The sequence below is a fragment of the Hyperolius riggenbachi genome, chromosome 2 (assembly GCF_040937935.1).
Source record: "Hyperolius riggenbachi isolate aHypRig1 chromosome 2, aHypRig1.pri, whole genome shotgun sequence".
In the NCBI taxonomy this organism is placed as follows: Eukaryota; Metazoa; Chordata; class Amphibia; order Anura; family Hyperoliidae; genus Hyperolius; species Hyperolius riggenbachi.
The window spans coordinates 70,822,767-70,845,085 of record NC_090647.1 but is presented as its reverse complement, the minus strand read 5'-3'; the positions used below and the strand labels follow the sequence as shown (position 1 = coordinate 70,845,085).

At 38.0% G+C, this 22,319-nt stretch overlaps 1 protein-coding gene across 1 annotated transcript in view; it reads left to right on the top strand.

Moving 5' to 3' along the window:
• Positions 1 to 22,319, top strand: part of ACAT1 (acetyl-CoA acetyltransferase 1) — a 41,906-nt gene that overhangs the window by 9,642 nt on the left and 9,945 nt on the right. Inside the window, exons 3-7 of the mRNA XM_068266892.1 lie at positions 1,307 to 1,424; positions 14,197 to 14,292; positions 17,240 to 17,340; positions 18,833 to 18,976; positions 21,434 to 21,584. Coding sequence (XP_068122993.1) covers positions 1,307 to 1,424; positions 14,197 to 14,292; positions 17,240 to 17,340; positions 18,833 to 18,976; positions 21,434 to 21,584 — 610 coding nt within the window. The remainder of the gene's footprint in view (positions 1 to 1,306; positions 1,425 to 14,196; positions 14,293 to 17,239; positions 17,341 to 18,832; positions 18,977 to 21,433; positions 21,585 to 22,319) is intronic.

Below are 22,319 nucleotides of genomic sequence, written 5' to 3'. Positions count from 1 at the left end.
CTCTCCTGTGCAAGAGTTCAGGTCTGCTTAGAGGACACCTGTTCTGAGAGGCATATGAAGGCTGTCGTATTTTCCTTTTTAAAGAGACACTGAAGCGAAAAAATTTTATGATATAATGAATTGGTTGTGTAGTATGGATAATTACTACAACATTAGTAGCAAATAAAATATTCTCATATTTTTATTTTCAGTTATAGTGTGTTTTTTTTTTTTAGAACATTGCCTCATTCTTTAATATTTGCAGTTTACACACTACTCCACATCCTAAATGATTTTACAGAGCAGACCAGTGAACTACTGACCTGTCCTTTGCACAGCAATAGATAATACAAGGACTGACAGTTGAGATAGCAAGCTTCAGAAGACAGAGCTCTCTGCTGGAGTTTCTTAACTCTTCCTGTACTGGAAACAATGTGTGAGCAACACATGAACAACACAACAGTGAAGACCTATGTCTCTGCTCCTAATGTTTTATTTCTTAGCTGTACTACACATGCAAATCATTATATCATAATTTATTTATTTTTTTTTGCTTTAGTGTCTCTTTAAACAATACCAGTTGCTTGGCAGTCCTGCTGATGTTTGGCTGCAGGAGTGTTTGAGTCACACACCTGAAACAAGCATGTGGCAAATGTAGTCAGATTTCAGTCAGAAACATCTGATCTGCATGCTGGTTCAGGGTCTATGGCTAAACGTATTGGAGGCAGAGAATCAGCAGGAAAGCCAGGCAACTGGTATTGTTTGAAAGGAAATAAACGTGGCAGCCTCCATACCCCTTTCAGTTCAGTTGTCCTTTGAGCAAGGTATCTGCTGGTGCTGGACTCAGTAGAAAAACAAGTCTAATCATTCCAAGAAAGGATCCGCACTCAGATTGTTTCAAAAACTGTGCATTCATTGTTCCAACATATATTATTACTATTATTGATTTATAAAGCGCCAACATATTCTGTGGCGCTGTACATACGGAATACAATCTGACTGTTTACAGTCAATGATCGTTTCGTGCCATTATGGGTCCCCTTTATCAAGGCACAGGACAGACTTTTGTACAGTAGTATCAGATGGTATAACAAGTATGTGATGGAACAATATATGCTGAGTTCCTGAAACAGAGTGAGCGCGGACCTTTCCTTGGGATAATTGAACTCGCTGCTTGTGCGCCTGATTACCAATAATTAACCGATGTCCAAGCAAATGACTTGATCTGATATGTCTCTCTCTATTCAAGCTACCGCAGAAGAATTGCCGATTTTGTTAGTTTTGTTGACTTTTTATGCTCCTCCCTTTTATCCCCCGGTCTCTGCAGGAAGTGGTTATTGCCAGTGCAGTGAGGACACCCATAGGATCATTCCAGGGCTCGCTGGCCTCCCTCCCTGCCACTCAGCTTGGCTCCGTCGCTATTAAAGCTGCTGTGGAGAAGGCAGGTAAGGTTGATTCATGGCTACCGACACTTGGGTATGGTATCTGCATGTTGATGGACCTGGTACTGTCCTCCTAATCCAAAGGAAGCTGATCTGCAGCTGCGGCGGAGGTCCACCAGTAGGTTGAGAGCTAATGATATGGTGCTCCGCCTCTTCCTTTTTTCATGTAGGGTTAGTAATCGGCTCCTCATTTTGGCATTGAGTTGAGCTTTATCTTTCACATAGAAAATAGTTATTGTTAATGGAGCGCCAATAACAATGGTTAGGGTTAGATGTCTGTGAAGGGGTTATGCCAGGGGAAAAACTACAAATCATGAATCTCTTGAAGTGTACCTGAGGCAGTTTGAGATGTCAAAAAGGGACACAGAGACATGTTCCTATCTGAAGGAAAGACATGCCTCTGTGTGCCCTCCTCGCAGCTCTCAGTGCCCCCTTCCCTTGGAATTTGCCAACACGCAGCTTGTCAGCAAACTAATGGGGAAGGGGCGTCCCTTGCAGGAGAGGAAATCCTGTGTAATGCCCCTTCCCCGGCTATCAGAGCCTTCTCACTGGCTCTCCACTGCTACTTCCCTGCCTCTCCCCCGCCCCCTCCATGCCAATCAGCGCTCTGTGCTCTCAAAGGAGAGCACAGGGCCGCTTCACAGAAGCAAAAGTAAAGAAGAATAGTATGTAGGAGTGGCAGGGAGCAGAGATAATGGACGCTGCCTGTTAAATGTTAAAATGAGGGATTTGTAACTTGAACACAAAGTCTTTCAGAGACCAGAGTAAATCATTTAAAAGGATGTGGTTGTTTATTTAGCATTATTGATTTTCCATGAATATTCAAAAATATAAATCAATAAAGGTACAAATCTTAGTTACGTTACAAATGATTACAAAAAATGAACAAATTGATTGTATGTCTGTATGTATGAAAGTATGTGTGTGTCTGTGAAGAGAAAATGGCAGAATGACCCACTCCCGCCTAAAACTCCTTACATAAAGAAATGGGCTGGCCCCACAGTGTGTCCCAATGCTATCTATGATTGGTTTGTTCAAACAATGCTGTAGTCTCTATTTGCTGACTTCCATACCTAGCTGCTTCAGCTAACTCCTCATATATCACAAAGAGAGCACATGTTTCAATCCGGTTGAAACTGGTATTCCAACAGCCTCATTGTAACGCTATGGCTTGAGACATAATGGGATACAGCTGTCTTACCAACTTCTGACTGGGGGGGGATGGTTAGGCATAGAATTCCTGAGAGCAGGACTGTTGTCTATAGAATTACCAACCCAGCCTTGTACGCCTATGCTAGATAATAGAAGATTTCTTTCAATCAGTCTTATCAATATCACATATATAATTGATCTATAGCTTTGATATCTCAATCGCGTCACATCCAATATAGATAATTATGGTTCTCATCACAACAGGGCCCTAGTTATGAGGAGAGCTTAAATCATCACATATTTAGATTGCTCAGAGATTAAAATATTAAAACTACTTATTACATTTCCCCCTTTATAGAAGTAAAATCTTATATTAAAATTACTTTCACTTCTATAAATACCCTTTGTATATTTTAATCATTGTCAAAATTTTAACAATCATATTTTGTCCCCTTTCATTAATAATTACCTTCAAATTTTGCTACCCCTAAATTTTTAGACAAATTAATAACTTTTATTTAAACTAATTGCATGTATATGCTCTTCATACATCCCTTGTGTACGAACTCAGAGAGAAAAAAAAAAAAAAAAACCCTTAACCTCTTCCTTGCTAGACTTAACTTTAACAGCAACTACTTTTATATTCTCATGTGTAATTGAAACAGTGTGTGTTAACCCTTTCACATCCTGTTGTATAGGGAATTTTACCTTTGACAAAAACGGTAGATTCTTCTTAAAATTAAACTAATACCCTTAAACTAAACATGCAAGCATGATGACAAATCTAAACTTTGAATTTCATTACTTTTTCTTCCATTTTAAAATGATCATAAAACCCTTTTTTATAAAATAATCATAACAATGTACCTAATTAACTGGATTACCTAATAATGTTACATAATAATCAAATGTATTACCTTACAACTACTAATATCATTAAAATATTCTTCATTCATCTTGGTGGAATTCATATCACTTATCCATCCCAAATCAATATAAATTAATGTATACCTGTATTCTTCAATTATGTCATACCTCCTTAAAAAGTTTGTATTACTGTTTGGAAATATCTATAAAATATATGCAGTTTGAAGTTTCAAACATATCCTAATCAAATATGGTTTCCATTATTAATCAAAATTAAAAATATTAAATCATAAAAATGTGTCATTTAAGGACATAATACTGATGCAATGTGTATAATAATACCTTCCCATCATCTGATTTACATTAACAGTTTATTATGCTATCTAACTAGCCCTTTGCTTTCTGACAAGCCTTTTGCTTTCTGACAAGCCTTATTATCTTTAAATCAGATTTCAAAGTTTCTTAATACAACCCATTAATTATATCAATGATCTTTGCACCATCTAAAATTCCTTTTCTAATATTTTGATCAAACTCTCAAAATAACTTTGCATACCAGATATATTATGGAAACCCCTTTCTATCAAAAATATCAACTTCCAAACATTAATCAAAAATTTACCTTATTATTATTTTTTTTTTTTTTAAATGAATGGATCTATAAGCTATTGGATAAAAAAAACTTTCCTTAAAAAACCTTTCCTTATCTTATCAATATTTTTCCCTAAACTTTTTCATTACCTTATGAAAATATCACATAAAATCTAATTCTGTTCTGTAACAAATAAAACAAACAATTAAACTCAAAACACCCAAAAATGTCTTTTTCATGTGTGTCAAATTAAAAATTATATGTGTGTAAAGAGATTAGATTCTCAGTTCAGTTCATGAAAAGTGGGGAGGGAAAAGAAAAAAAACTCTTCATGTCTTCAAGCACTTCTGTTCATTCCTTTATCAATGGAAGCATGGAATCTCCTCTCAATAGGCTCGTTAGCATGTGAAAGCCTTGTAATTTTCGCCATTTCTGCATGTGACCTTTTACGTCAATCAATCTTTAGAGATACATCTATAATTAGAAAATATGGTATCAATGATCTTATTTCAAGAAAATAACTTTAAACTTTTTGTTCCCCCTTTGAACAAAACAAACTCATATGACATTGTCTAAATTGCAATCCCTTGATGAGGACACAAACCATGAACTTTAATAAATCTCGTTTATCTAATAAACATAACCTTAGACAAACCTAAGATAAAGCTCAATTAAACCCTACAATGTCATCTAAAAAATATCCTACACACTTTATTGTGAGGACAACAAAGTTATATTCTCTTATGTAAATGTGTAACAGCATGTTAATATGTGTGTGTGCGTTTATATAACATGCTAATCTCATGTGTATATGTCATTATTAGTATACCTGCTGTGTGTGTGTGCAAGTTGCAAGTAACTAAATGATACCCTTACATTTCTTTCACAATGATATCTCAAAAATGATCAATACATTATTTATAACAACTTCTGACGTATTTTTACTCATGCAGTTTGAGTGACAGCTAATGGCTTCAGATTACAGGACTCCAGCTGTTCTTAATTAACCCTACTCTCGCTTTAACATAGATGCCACTGTTTTTTATACAAACAGAGGAAAGCATTTCCTAAACAGCTTCTGCTGAAACATTTCTATGTCACTAAAACTTAACTTGAAACCTTTCTTTAATTTTTACTTAAAATGACCTCATCTTACTAAAACACATTGCAACTGATGTAACCAATTGCTAGTATCCAAAATAAACTCAAGGAAACATGAAATCCACTTTCCTATAAACAACTGATACTCGAATTACTTTTTAAATCCAATATCCCATTCAATATTGTACCTCAATTTTCATCAATTTACAGAAAGGAAGGAAATCACCACCATCTCTGATTCTCTTCACATACTTCTCAGGAAACAAAATTTAATAATTAAGGAGATAGAATACATGTGTACACCAAATCATAAAAGGGAAATAAAAAAATATTATCACATAAACACATATAGAATTCACAACCAATAACTTTTATCAGAGTTCTGCTTTAACCTGTTGTCCTTTAAACGTTTAATTTTTAAATTTCCTTGAATTTTAATATATTGTGTACAGTCTAAAATATCAGTGCATACATTACTGTATTAATAATCTACAGCAATGACCAAAGTATACAATCTTATTTCAGATATTCGATACACCAACACCAAGTCCCTTGTATACCAATAATTTGAACTGGCACAACTGATTTCACACCTCTGACCGGAAAAGATATGAAACCACCTGTCACCATTCATCAATTATATTTTTATAAATTCCCATTTCTCCTCCGGTAAAGAAAAACAGATCTTTACAAAAATAATGCATATATAAGTATAAGGATATACTTATTCATGACCAATCACTTATGGGACTGAGCATTCAGCACATATATATCCTGATCATATTTCCAATCATCACTCACATTAGACTGAGCACACATATTGTCTTTTAAAAATATATCTTTACCTTATAAAATGTCAAAATCATCTAAATGTAATAACTATAGTCATGAGCTACCAAATTTATTTTATACCTTACAGATCAAATTCTTATGTAATTGATGCAATCGTTATTTGCAACAATTCAGCTTTATTTTAATCAAAATTAAACCAAATCTCTTTATTTCACCATGAACTCACTAAGAATAACCTCCTGACTAAACCTATAACTTAAAAAAACTTATTTTATCAACTTTTGTGTAAATCGATTGTCGAAATATATATCTGTCATCTATGGACACCAGCAATCACATCTTACTTATGAATGCTGAACCTTATCACCATATCCTCATCAATCCTCTAATACAGAAACAGATATGTCTATCATTAAACTATGGTGATTAATTCTCCTATGCAACCTTATAATAAGCTCATTTTAATTAATTATTTTTTTTTTTTTAATATCAATTATTATATTAATGACTATATTTATACTTTTTATCAAAACTCAAATAGAAAAATAGGACAACAACTCTGAAACTTGAATGAAATTTTCATAACATATATAGCTTGCAATACAAATACTTTTATGTGACATCTGCAATGATTTTACATTCCTACTAGAATAGCTGTCATATGATACATGTTGCTACTGCTGCTGCTGATACATGTCATTTTGGTAACCAGAAACGTTTTATTTTTCCCTGGCTTTCAGGATTACTGCGCTTCTAATAAACCATTATTACAGATATATTTCCTTTTTATATAAACTGTCACTTATTCATGGCTTACACATTTTCTTTTACACAAGTAGCCAATTAGCATAAATACAAAACCCTTACTTTACTTATAGAAGCTAATATGCTAAATCTACTCCTATGATCCAATTACACTATCTTAAGCTTCAATTTAAACCATTTTTTCCCAAATTTAGCTTGCAGCTTTGTAGACAAAAATATCTGCATCTTTAAATAAACAATACCATTAACGAAGTCTGCATCCTGTCTGCTACCACTAAGGCATTTTACATAGGAATGATAAGAACATTCCTTTTGCATACTGTTCATTTTAGCAAACTCTAAGTAACTATTTCCCTAATTAACTAACAAATATTCTTTATTTCTTTAACAACTTTGGGCACTCATCTGACTTTTAAGACTTTTAGCTAATTCAACAGGGAATAAAGCATAGTCACCTTATGCAGACAGACTTCTGGTATCACCCACATGACGTCAATCATCAGATCTCCTCTCTGGTCTGGTCTCATCCCTTGCTTCAGATTCAACGCAATAGAGTTTCACAAGAAGACAGCTCCGCTTCCTTTTTTTGCTCGTTCCCCGATTTTGAAACGAATTTGCGATTTAGCTGTGTTCTTTGTAAATCTTATTTTACGAGTGGCTGGCTCACCAATGTTAAATGTTAAAATGAGGGATTTGTAACTTGAACACAAAGTCTTTCAGAGACCAGAGTAAATCATTTAAAAGGATGTGGTTGTTTATTTAGCATTATTGATTTTCCATGAATATTCAAAAATATAAATCAATAAAGGTACAAATCTTAGTTACGTTACAAATGATTACAAAAAATGAACAAATTGATTGTATGTCTGTATGTATGAAAGTATGTGTGTGTCTGTGAAGAGAAAATGGCAGAATGACCCACTCCCGCCTAAAACTCCTTACATAAAGAAATGGGCTGGCCCCACAGTGTGTCCCAATGCTATCTATGATTGGTTTGTTCAAACAATGCTGTAGTCTCTATTTGCTGACTTCCATACCTAGCTGCTTCAGCTAACTCCTCATATATCACAAAGAGAGCACATGTTTCAATCCGGTTGAAACTGGTATTCCAACAGCCTCATTGTAACGCTATGGCTTGAGACATAATGGGATACAGCTGTCTTACCAACTTCTGACTGGGGGGGGATGGTTAGGCATAGAATTCCTGAGAGCAGGACTGTTGTCTATAGAATTACCAACCCAGCCTTGTACGCCTATGCTAGATAATAGAAGATTTCTTTCAATCAGTCTTATCAATATCACATATATAATTGATCTATAGCTTTGATATCTCAATCGCGTCACATCCAATATAGATAATTATGGTTCTCATCACAACAGGGCCCTAGTTATGAGGAGAGCTTAAATCATCACATATTTAGATTGCTCAGAGATTAAAATATTAAAACTACTTATTACATTTCCCCCTTTATAGAAGTAAAATCTTATATTAAAATTACTTTCACTTCTATAAATACCCTTTGTATATTTTAATCATTGTCAAAATTTTAACAATCATATTTTGTCCCCTTTCATTAATAATTACCTTCAAATTTTGCTACCCCTAAATTTTTAGACAAATTAATAACTTTTATTTAAACTAATTGCATGTATATGCTCTTCATACATCCCTTGTGTACGAACTCAGAGAGAAAAAAAAAAAAAAAAACCCTTAACCTCTTCCTTGCTAGACTTAACTTTAACAGCAACTACTTTTATATTCTCATGTGTAATTGAAACAGTGTGTGTTAACCCTTTCACATCCTGTTGTATAGGGAATTTTACCTTTGACAAAAACGGTAGATTCTTCTTAAAATTAAACTAATACCCTTAAACTAAACATGCAAGCATGATGACAAATCTAAACTTTGAATTTCATTACTTTTTCTTCCATTTTAAAATGATCATAAAACCCTTTTTTATAAAATAATCATAACAATGTACCTAATTAACTGGATTACCTAATAATGTTACATAATAATCAAATGTATTACCTTACAACTACTAATATCATTAAAATATTCTTCATTCATCTTGGTGGAATTCATATCACTTATCCATCCCAAATCAATATAAATTAATGTATACCTGTATTCTTCAATTATGTCATACCTCCTTAAAAAGTTTGTATTACTGTTTGGAAATATCTATAAAATATATGCAGTTTGAAGTTTCAAACATATCCTAATCAAATATGGTTTCCATTATTAATCAAAATTAAAAATATTAAATCATAAAAATGTGTCATTTAAGGACATAATACTGATGCAATGTGTATAATAATACCTTCCCATCATCTGATTTACATTAACAGTTTATTATGCTATCTAACTAGCCCTTTGCTTTCTGACAAGCCTTTTGCTTTCTGACAAGCCTTATTATCTTTAAATCAGATTTCAAAGTTTCTTAATACAACCCATTAATTATATCAATGATCTTTGCACCATCTAAAATTCCTTTTCTAATATTTTGATCAAACTCTCAAAATAACTTTGCATACCAGATATATTATGGAAACCCCTTTCTATCAAAAATATCAACTTCCAAACATTAATCAAAAATTTACCTTATTATTATTTTTTTTTTTTTTAAATGAATGGATCTATAAGCTATTGGATAAAAAAAACTTTCCTTAAAAAACCTTTCCTTATCTTATCAATATTTTTCCCTAAACTTTTTCATTACCTTATGAAAATATCACATAAAATCTAATTCTGTTCTGTAACAAATAAAACAAACAATTAAACTCAAAACACCCAAAAATGTCTTTTTCATGTGTGTCAAATTAAAAATTATATGTGTGTAAAGAGATTAGATTCTCAGTTCAGTTCATGAAAAGTGGGGAGGGAAAAGAAAAAAAACTCTTCATGTCTTCAAGCACTTCTGTTCATTCCTTTATCAATGGAAGCATGGAATCTCCTCTCAATAGGCTCGTTAGCATGTGAAAGCCTTGTAATTTTCGCCATTTCTGCATGTGACCTTTTACGTCAATCAATCTTTAGAGATACATCTATAATTAGAAAATATGGTATCAATGATCTTATTTCAAGAAAATAACTTTAAACTTTTTGTTCCCCCTTTGAACAAAACAAACTCATATGACATTGTCTAAATTGCAATCCCTTGATGAGGACACAAACCATGAACTTTAATAAATCTCGTTTATCTAATAAACATAACCTTAGACAAACCTAAGATAAAGCTCAATTAAACCCTACAATGTCATCTAAAAAATATCCTACACACTTTATTGTGAGGACAACAAAGTTATATTCTCTTATGTAAATGTGTAACAGCATGTTAATATGTGTGTGTGCGTTTATATAACATGCTAATCTCATGTGTATATGTCATTATTAGTATACCTGCTGTGTGTGTGTGCAAGTTGCAAGTAACTAAATGATACCCTTACATTTCTTTCACAATGATATCTCAAAAATGATCAATACATTATTTATAACAACTTCTGACGTATTTTTACTCATGCAGTTTGAGTGACAGCTAATGGCTTCAGATTACAGGACTCCAGCTGTTCTTAATTAACCCTACTCTCGCTTTAACATAGATGCCACTGTTTTTTATACAAACAGAGGAAAGCATTTCCTAAACAGCTTCTGCTGAAACATTTCTATGTCACTAAAACTTAACTTGAAACCTTTCTTTAATTTTTACTTAAAATGACCTCATCTTACTAAAACACATTGCAACTGATGTAACCAATTGCTAGTATCCAAAATAAACTCAAGGAAACATGAAATCCACTTTCCTATAAACAACTGATACTCGAATTACTTTTTAAATCCAATATCCCATTCAATATTGTACCTCAATTTTCATCAATTTACAGAAAGGAAGGAAATCACCACCATCTCTGATTCTCTTCACATACTTCTCAGGAAACAAAATTTAATAATTAAGGAGATAGAATACATGTGTACACCAAATCATAAAAGGGAAATAAAAAAATATTATCACATAAACACATATAGAATTCACAACCAATAACTTTTATCAGAGTTCTGCTTTAACCTGTTGTCCTTTAAACGTTTAATTTTTAAATTTCCTTGAATTTTAATATATTGTGTACAGTCTAAAATATCAGTGCATACATTACTGTATTAATAATCTACAGCAATGACCAAAGTATACAATCTTATTTCAGATATTCGATACACCAACACCAAGTCCCTTGTATACCAATAATTTGAACTGGCACAACTGATTTCACACCTCTGACCGGAAAAGATATGAAACCACCTGTCACCATTCATCAATTATATTTTTATAAATTCCCATTTCTCCTCCGGTAAAGAAAAACAGATCTTTACAAAAATAATGCATATATAAGTATAAGGATATACTTATTCATGACCAATCACTTATGGGACTGAGCATTCAGCACATATATATCCTGATCATATTTCCAATCATCACTCACATTAGACTGAGCACACATATTGTCTTTTAAAAATATATCTTTACCTTATAAAATGTCAAAATCATCTAAATGTAATAACTATAGTCATGAGCTACCAAATTTATTTTATACCTTACAGATCAAATTCTTATGTAATTGATGCAATCGTTATTTGCAACAATTCAGCTTTATTTTAATCAAAATTAAACCAAATCTCTTTATTTCACCATGAACTCACTAAGAATAACCTCCTGACTAAACCTATAACTTAAAAAAACTTATTTTATCAACTTTTGTGTAAATCGATTGTCGAAATATATATCTGTCATCTATGGACACCAGCAATCACATCTTACTTATGAATGCTGAACCTTATCACCATATCCTCATCAATCCTCTAATACAGAAACAGATATGTCTATCATTAAACTATGGTGATTAATTCTCCTATGCAACCTTATAATAAGCTCATTTTAATTAATTATTTTTTTTTTTTTAATATCAATTATTATATTAATGACTATATTTATACTTTTTATCAAAACTCAAATAGAAAAATAGGACAACAACTCTGAAACTTGAATGAAATTTTCATAACATATATAGCTTGCAATACAAATACTTTTATGTGACATCTGCAATGATTTTACATTCCTACTAGAATAGCTGTCATATGATACATGTTGCTACTGCTGCTGCTGATACATGTCATTTTGGTAACCAGAAACGTTTTATTTTTCCCTGGCTTTCAGGATTACTGCGCTTCTAATAAACCATTATTACAGATATATTTCCTTTTTATATAAACTGTCACTTATTCATGGCTTACACATTTTCTTTTACACAAGTAGCCAATTAGCATAAATACAAAACCCTTACTTTACTTATAGAAGCTAATATGCTAAATCTACTCCTATGATCCAATTACACTATCTTAAGCTTCAATTTAAACCATTTTTTCCCAAATTTAGCTTGCAGCTTTGTAGACAAAAATATCTGCATCTTTAAATAAACAATACCATTAACGAAGTCTGCATCCTGTCTGCTACCACTAAGGCATTTTACATAGGAATGATAAGAACATTCCTTTTGCATACTGTTCATTTTAGCAAACTCTAAGTAACTATTTCCCTAATTAACTAACAAATATTCTTTATTTCTTTAACAACTTTGGGCACTCATCTGACTTTTAAGACTTTTAGCTAATTCAACAGGGAATAAAGCATAGTCACCTTATGCAGACAGACTTCTGGTATCACCCACATGACGTCAATCATCAGATCTCCTCTCTGGTCTGGTCTCATCCCTTGCTTCAGATTCAACGCAATAGAGTTTCACAAGAAGACAGCTCCGCTTCCTTTTTTTGCTCGTTCCCCGATTTTGAAACGAATTTGCGATTTAGCTGTGTTCTTTGTAAATCTTATTTTACGAGTGGCTGGCTCACCAATGTTAAATGTTAAAATGAGGGATTTGTAACTTGAACACAAAGTCTTTCAGAGACCAGAGTAAATCATTTAAAAGGATGTGGTTGTTTATTTAGCATTATTGATTTTCCATGAATATTCAAAAATATAAATCAATAAAGGTACAAATCTTAGTTACGTTACAAATGATTACAAAAAATGAACAAATTGATTGTATGTCTGTATGTATGAAAGTATGTGTGTGTCTGTGAAGAGAAAATGGCAGAATGACCCACTCCCGCCTAAAACTCCTTACATAAAGAAATGGGCTGGCCCCACAGTGTGTCCCAATGCTATCTATGATTGGTTTGTTCAAACAATGCTGTAGTCTCTATTTGCTGACTTCCATACCTAGCTGCTTCAGCTAACTCCTCATATATCACAAAGAGAGCACATGTTTCAATCCGGTTGAAACTGGTATTCCAACAGCCTCATTGTAACGCTATGGCTTGAGACATAATGGGATACAGCTGTCTTACCAACTTCTGACTGGGGGGGGATGGTTAGGCATAGAATTCCTGAGAGCAGGACTGTTGTCTATAGAATTACCAACCCAGCCTTGTACGCCTATGCTAGATAATAGAAGATTTCTTTCAATCAGTCTTATCAATATCACATATATAATTGATCTATAGCTTTGATATCTCAATCGCGTCACATCCAATATAGATAATTATGGTTCTCATCACAACAGGGCCCTAGTTATGAGGAGAGCTTAAATCATCACATATTTAGATTGCTCAGAGATTAAAATATTAAAACTACTTATTACACTGCCAGATCAGCCTCCAGTACTAGGCAGCCCCCCCTCCCCTGAGGAAGCTCTAACCACCCTGGGAACTTGCAGCTTGGAGCATTTTCTCTTCTTCCTCTAGTGCATACATGTCAAACTGTGGCCCGCGGGTCAAATTTGGCCTCCAGAGGCATTAAATTTGGCCCTCAAGTGGTTTCCCCACTTTGCATTATGTTTGGCCCACTCTAGACCACCAGGAAAGCTATATTGGAGGTAAAGCCCTAGAACAACCAAGGAAGCCATATGGGGGAGTTAGGGGGGAAGCACTAAACACCAGGGAACTGTATAGGGGAGGCTGGGGGTCTCTAGCCACCAGGGAACTGTATAGGGGAGGGAGGACCGCAACACACCAGAGAACTGAGAAGGGAGGAAGATGGCCAGTAGACATTGAGGTTGGCCCGCGACTAGGCCCCTGTGTTCAATTTTGGCCCGTGACAAGGTCCCAGTGTACAATTTCGGCCCACTTTGTATTTGAGTTTCACACCCCTGCTCTAGTGACACATAATGAGACATCACTAGAGGAAGCCAAGAGGAGTTGCTGTGATATGACTGGGTTCCCGACACAGTGAGGTGAGCTGCACTGCTACAGGCTCCACTTATGACTCTGCATCAGCCAGGCGAGGGCGAGGTACCCTCAGGGTTGTGCGTCCAGAGGCTGATGCCTTCCCTGCCTCTGCCTGTCCCTGATACAGAGGATCAAAACAGCAGCAGCCAAGCAGCATTTTCTAGTGTAATAGTAATGTTACTGTCCATGTCTATTTTAAATGGGTTCAAAAAAATGTTCTTTTCCGCAGGTATCCCTGCACAGGAAGTAAATGAGGTCTACATGGGCAACGTCATTCAGGCGGGGCAGGGGCAGGCCCCCTCCAGACAGGCCACCCTTGGAGCAGGTAAATAAACATATCATGTTGTCTTCTTAGCCAGTCAGGAACAGATATTTTCCTGATCCCTATTATTTTAAAGGACACCTTAAGTGAGAATAATATGAAGGCTGACTTATTTCCTTTTAATCAATACCAGTTTCTTGGCAGCCCTGCTGATCTCTTTGGCTGCAGTCGTCTCTGGATCACACATCTAATACAAGCATGCAGCTAATCCAGTCAGACTTCAGTCAGAGCACCTGATCTGCATGCTTGTTCCAGGTCTATAGCTAAAAGTACTAGAGGCAGAGAATCTGCAGGACAGCCAGGCAAGGTGCTTTGTTTATAAGGAAATAAATATGGCAACCTTCCATCTCTCTCTCTCAGTATACGTGTCCTTTATAGTCAGATAAAGTAAAATAGAGAAGGGAAAAAAACAAACAAAAGGCCATTGGCCCCTTGTGTGGATAATTAATGTTGAACAACATGTAAATAATATAAATGATGTCACAGGGTGACATGAAGACTAATACATACAATAAGTAAGGAGACCAAGAACTGCCATAAACTTTATCCACACTGTGTGTGTGTTCTACATTATGTATCCCTGCAATGCCCACTTGCAATTACTTTATTTTTCCTAATCCCAGGACCTTTGGCAATTTTATTGTGTAATCGCCAGGCATTCTCATAACTACCAATGACCTTTTTATTGCATAAGCAGAGCTCTGGCTAATGATAGCTGCAGGCAGAAGCAGCTGTCCTATTTGTGTGTGGAGGAGCCAGCAGAGTGTCAGCAGCACCGGTGACTTGCCAGGGAACTCTGTACTGTACTTTGGAGCTATTTACTTAACCCAGAATATGTCAGTAACATTCCCCTCCAGACACAGCAGGCCTGTTTACAGACGGAACACTGACCATCACATGAGAATAGAAGTGGCACAGCAAACCTGAATGATAATTTTTTTTTTTTTAAGGAAACCTGAAGTGAGAGGGATATGGAGGCTGCCATATTTATTTATTTATTTTAATTGCCTGGCTGACTTGCTGATCCCCCTGCCTCTATTACTTTGTCATAGACTCTGAACAAGCATGCAGATCAGATGTTTGGCTCAAATACTGATGCATCTAAGTTATGCAGGTTCTAGGGCTACTTACACATAATCGGTGTTTAAATTGCAACTATCTAGCCACAAAACCTGTAATAAGAACTTTCAATATGTCAGTAATTAAAGGACACCTTAAGCGAGAGGGAGTTGAAGGCCACCGGTTTTATTTCCTAATTTGGACAATGCAAATTGCCTGACTGTCCTGCTGATCCCCTACATAGTGAACATTGTCATGTAAATGTGTTTTTCCCAATTTTAGCTTCTTTGTTTTACGCCCAAATTTGTCTCCTCTGAATAAAGGTCAGGAGTTACCCTTCTGGCGTTGATAATTCTGAGACTCTGGTTACGTTAACGATAGTCTTGCTATATTCATGAAACCCATCCATTCATTTCCTTCTCCCCATCCCCTCCACCTGCTTCTGCCCATTTTAACCTCGTTTAGGTACATTATCCTGCTCTCCCAAGGGCCGAACACCTCCGGAAGAAAGTGAAACATATTCACAAAACGTGTTAAAGCGAAGTGCTCGGCCTTGGAAATATTATAGAACAGTGGTATACTGTATGACTGTGTTTATCTTAGTGCCTAATATGGGGATCATTGATTCTCCATAACCATAAAGAGGTCCATATTTTCATACCTCACAGGGTGTGCAATGATAGATGATGGAACTGTGATTATTAAACTTGATTTATGGCTTCAATTACTATGGTTCTTTTTATCCAATGTTCTGTATTTGCACTGACTGAACGTGTTTTCATTGTATAAATAACATTTCCCTTTTATACGAATGAATGACCTTATATTTATACTCTCTTCCTATATGTAATATTCTCCCCAATAAACTCAGAGACCGATTTATCCAATCCCAATAATTAGGTAGGGAATCACAATAGACTGTAGACATTGGCCTCAATTCACTAAGCTTATCTCCTGTCTTTAATAACTCTTCTAGAGTTGTTACCATGGTGATAAGGCATGTAGTATTCAGGAAACATTTTACCTCAGGCAAGCCTAAAGTTAGCTCTTCTGTCTTTAAAGAAAACCTGTACTGAAAATTAAAAGTCAAAATAAACATACACAAGTCGTACTTACCTCCCGTGTAGTCTACTCCTCAATCTAGTTTTCCTCTCCTGCGTCCTGTTTGTCCACTGTGATCAATGGAATTCTCCGTCCTCCATTTTGAAAATAGCCATTACCCCATAACAGCTTTCTGGTCAGCACACAGTTAAACTGTAACATCGCCCACTTGAGCCATAGGGAAACATGGACACATCAGTTCTCCTCTCAGCTGTAACTGACAGCAACTGATATATAACTGACAGCAACTGATCTATTTCAGTTCTGACAAAATGTTGTCAGAACTGGAAGGGATCTCTGTAAGAAGAAAATGGTGAGCTTCTGAGAGGAACTGATGGCAAGGTAACTATGTAATGTTCATTTGAAGTTACCTCATGTGTTTATTTTAAATAATTTTACTCAGTACAGGTTCTCTTTAAGTTAACTCTCCAATCCTTAAAATAACTCCAGAGTTAAAGACAGGCGTGTCAAAATAACTACAGAGGAGGTAAAATAACTACAGAGGAGGTAACTTAAGGAATGAAGAGATAGGATAACTCTCTCACGTGTGGAGGTAAGTTTTCTCTTGCCTTATTATCTCCAGCATGATCTTAGTGAATTGAGGCCAGTGTGTGGCTTTGTGATGGGTCTCTTGAAAACATGTACATGAGAAGGCTGTTGAGAGTTTACCTACAGAGTAGCTGTGCTGCACCTCTGGTTTATATAGAGCAACAAGTGTATACGGGTAACATGCTTACCCCTCAGAATAACCCACAGCCTAACATTCTGTTATTTCCTTGGCTTCCTCTAGGTTTGCCGATTGCCACTCCCACCTCTACAATCAACAAAGTCTGTGCTTCGGGCATGAAGTCAGTCATGCTGGCAGCCCAGAGCCTGATGTGTGGGCACCAGGTGGGGAACTGACATTTACAAACCTGTAATAGCTGCTGTGGATGGGATTGTGTGGAATGCTGCCCTCTGATCGGTAGGAGAAGCTGCAGTATGTGCACCAGAAAATGGCTTCAAGTGAATTTTCTAGGGCCAAATCATACTGCAAAATGCATTTGTGATTTTGAAATGATATTTTGCAATGCAATTTTCCGGCGATTTAGTTGGGGCAAAGATGCCAAAAATGTTTGATGCAGCACGTTTGCCTTTTTTTTTTTTACAAATAAATCACTGCAGTGTAAATACTTGTATTACCTGAGCAGAGGGAAGCCTCTGGAGGCTGCCCGGTGTCCTCCTCACCGCCACGCATTGGGACCGCAGGTGCACTCCCCTTCTCGCACTATGCCGTACTGTGCCTGCTCAAGTACTGGCACTCCTGCAGTAGCACTGAGCCACTTGTCGTGAGCGGCTTCAGCTTATTGCGCAGTCACGGCTGTAGTTGAGCAGGCACAGTAAGCTGCACAAGAAGATATGTTCAATCCTGGGGGCAATAGGACACAGGAAGCCTCTGGACTATCCACAGGTTTTCTTCTACCTAGGTAAGTATCTGATTTATCACATTGTGGCCTGTGGTCGCCTGTGACAGTCCTCGCTGTAGTCGCCTGTGACAGTCCTCGCTGCGTTCCCTTGTGACAGTCCTCGCTGTGGTCTCTTGTGACGGTCCTCGCCAGGGCTGTGGAGTCGGTACAAAAATCTTTCGACTCCTACTCCTCAGTTTATGAAACCACGACTCCGACTCCGGGTAACCAAAATGGCTCTGACTCCTAGACTCCGACTCCTTAGTCTAATATTTAACAGGGCTGTGGATTTTGTACAAAAATCATCTGACTCCGACTCCTCAGTTTATGAAACCACGACTCCACAGCCCTGGTCCTCGCTGTGGTCTCTCGTGACGGTCGTCGCCGGGTTCCCTCGTGACGGTCGTCGCCGGGTTCCCTCGTGACGGTCGTCGCCGGGTTCCCTCGTGACGGTCGTCGCCGGGTTCCCTCGTGACGGTCGTCGCCGGGTTCCCTCGTGACGGTCGTCGCCGGGTTCCCTCGTGACGGTCGTCGCCGGGTTCCCTCGTGACGGTCGTCGCCGGGTACCCTCGTGACGGTCCTCTCAGTGTTCTCTTGTGACGGTCCTCTCAGTGCTCTCTTGTGACGGTCCTCTCAGTCCTCACTGTGCTCTCTTGTGACAGTCCTCACTGTGCTCTCTTGTGACAGTCCTCACTGTGCTCTCTTGTGACAGTCCTCACTGTGCTCTCTTGTGACAGTCCTCACTGTGCTCTCTTGTGACAGTCCTCTCAGTGCTCTCTTGTGACAGTCCTCTCAGTGCTCTCTTGTGACAGTCCTCACTGTGCTCTCTTGTGACAGTCCTCACTGTGCTCTCTTGTGACAGTCCTCACTGTGCTCTCTTGTGACAGTCCTCACTGTGCTCTCTTGTGACAGTCCTCACTGTGTTCTTTTGTACGCAGCAAGTCATGGTAGCCGGTGGAATGGAGAGCATGTCCAACGTGCCATACTGCATGAGCAGAGGAGCCACGCCATACGGAGGAGTCAAACTGGAAGATTTAATAGTCAAAGATGGCCTCACTGATGTCTACAATAAATTCCACATGGTATGGCAGCGTATTACGCACATGTTTCACATTGGAACACTTTCCCTTTGTTTTATCATGAAATATTCAAGATCCTACGATTAAGAAAGCAACAATGTGTCGTAAAAGATCATGGTAGCTACAACTATAACAACCCATTTGGTGTTTCATTTGCATACGTTTTGCATATCCTTCTAAACAGTGGTTTATTTATTTTTTTCCCTTTGGTGGAAATTCACCAGGCAGCACCCTCTAGTGATGGATGGTGCTGGATGGTGTATTCCACGTGCATCTCTTTTAGTACAGGAAGTAAAGCCATGACACCACCTTGCCACGCCCCTAAGGTGCTGGATCAGTGCATGTACAGCAATGTGTGTGTAGATCTGATATGGGTGTTCAGATGGATGTTGCTCAAAAGAAACAGGATTGAGCAGTGATTTCACTGTGTGGAATTTCACTTTTAAATTGAATGTATAAAAACAGATGCACCTCCCCAGTAATGTTTTGTGAGCAAAAGACGCCGTCTCTTTAGTATAGCTGTAAATAACTTTAACATTATAGGAGCAAAGTCCTCAGACTGTTATTCATTGTAGAGCTATCTCACCTTGACTGCACTGCAGGAAACCAGGCCATCCTTCAAGTCAAAAGTCTTTCTTCAAACTGTCAGGTGGATCTCTAAACTACAATATAATACATTTTTTTTTTTTTAAATTAGGGACCAGTAATATTTTTCCTGATTGAAAAACAAAAACCTAAATACTTAGAAGGAAGCCTCTGAATAGACCAGAGGCTTCCCAGATCTCCTTTCAGCCAGTAGGTTGGCGCCTGCATGGTAGCATGAAGCCACTTGTTCACCCTACGAGTGGCTTCATGCTACTGAGCAAACACGACCCCTACTGGCGCATAACAGCTGCACAAGTACTTGGATTGGGGGTTCAGCCCCAAAGGTGAAGAGAGTTCTGGCCAGCAGCAGAGGGATCAGAGAAGAGTGAAGTCCCCTGTATCCGGCACAGGCCGGGATTGCCTGATGCCGGATACATGTGCTTTCCGGTTGCTTGAGCCCCTTGTTTCCATGCAGCAGAAAATACTTCCCAAGCCTCCAGTGCCATCTTCTAACCTTCCTGTAGCTCCCAGCTGCTTTCCGGCGTCCTCTGTGTACAGCCCGAAGGGAGCTGCAGGAAGGATAGAAGACTTCCCCTGGAGGCTTGGGAAGTATTTTATACCCTACAATGCCCTGTAGGTACCCCCAAAGCACTGTCCTTGTTCTCCCCCTCAGGCATGCCAGTTAGTTGAGACTTCCGGTTGCCTGAGTTCTGGATAACGGGGACTTTGCTGTACTTTCATGAGTATCTGGCTTTAAAATGTTTAGTTTTTTTTTTTCCCCGTGGGTTTACTTTGATTTTATGCTTACTGTAAGAGTATGACACACACTATCCCGAGTGGTGCAGAGGGTGGGGTAGAAGTGCTGGAACAGCCCTATGTGCCCAGTAACGTCAGAGGGCCACTGAGCAGCCACTGTACAGTAAGAGCTGTGGGATGGGAACAGGTTATTCAGATGCAGCCTTAGGCAGGTTTCATATTTATTAAAAATTGTGTGGCTATTGTGAATACACATTTGCTACACATCTAATGCAAGTCAATGGAAAATCGTACTTTTGCTAAAAATCACGAAAATGATGTCGTTTCCGAATGCGTGAAAAAAAACAACTTACATACAACCTAAATTCATACATTGCATGTGATTTTCCTATTGACTTTCATTATATACTGTGAAAAAAATAACGCGGGAAAAACGTGTATGAAAAAATGTGAACTGACCCTGTAAGTTGCTGTTTCAGGTCTTGTATTCTTGAGCACGTCAACTTAGTATACCTTACAGGATTTACTTATATTAGACCTGTCAAGGCATGTAATTGGCTAGATCAATAGTGCAGCATCTTCATGTACTTGCAGTTATAAGGTATCCAGTATAATTGCCCCCAGTATAGGTAGCCAGGTAAAAGTGCCCCCAGTATACAGTAGGTAGCCTGGTATAGTTGCCCCCAGTATAGGTAGCCTGTTATAGGTGGCCCCCAGGAGAGGTTGCTGCTGTCACAACAGGTTGGGGGAGGGGGGTTCTGACACCCCCACCCCCTCCCTCGGGCAGGGAACATGGACTTGCCTCTTCCAGGTTCCATGCGATAGAGACTCATGTGCCGGTCTTCGGCACAGCTTACTGCAGAAGTAGAGTGAGAGGCACTGGAGACAGAGACGACTGTATCGCATGGAACCCGGAGGAGAGTTCGTTCCCTGCCTGCACCAGCTGTGCTAATTTCTGGAGGGGGGAGCACTGAAGAGGGGCCCGAGGTGAAGGAGGGGGAAGTTGGGCAACTCTCCCTCACGGCTGTGTGTGCCTGCTGCTCCCTCTCCGGAACTTCGCCCCAGACGGACACCCGCCTTGCCTGCCTCTAAAAATGTCCCTGTGTGGTTATATTGCAGGGAAACTGTGCAGAGAACACAGCCAAGAAGATGGGCATTGGGAGAGAGGAGCAGGACGTCTTTGCTATCAGCTCTTACACCAAAAGCAAAGCAGCCTGGGACGCCGGACTTTTTGCCAATGAGATCACACCTGTTTCTATTGCACAAAGAGGTAATTGTGTACCTACAACACTGGCAATAGAAAAATCTGTATCTACTTATATTCTCTACAATATTGTTTGTCATAGAGAAGTGTATTTCTAATGTAAATATGCTGAACCAGATTGCCCTTTTGACATTGATGCAGTATATAATGTATTAGTGATGTCACCTCCCAGGCTATCTGTAATCCACTCATTTCCTGTCAGTACCCTGATCACTGACTAGCAGACCTGATGTGCAGATAATAGATCACAGATCCAGGAGTAATCCTGGAACACACATAAAAGTTTGCAAGTAAATCTTTCAGACTAACAAGCAGTGCTGGTGTAAGGTGCCCATACATTACTCGATATTGTGGCCCAATCGACCTTCAGATTCAATAATTGTATCAAATTAAAAGAGAATGGGTGCTGTAACATGGCCACCCGATCGATGTCTCAATCAATTTCTGGACAAAATTGTTTGAAGGTATCGATCGAGAATGGAGGGAGAAAAACTCAAATCGCAAAGGGTGGGTGTTGGTAACAGCATTTTATATCATGACAACTGATGGATACGACAGACTCCCGGCCATTTTCTCCTCAAGTGTTAAGTGTCCCTCCCATGCCCACCGTCAGTGTTTCAAAGTCTCACCTGTCTACCGGCATGACTCCTGGCCACCTCTGGTGTCCACCATCACCGCGAGTGCCTATACCACATGACACTGGCGCATGTGTGACCTCACAACCGGAGGAGACCAGAAGCT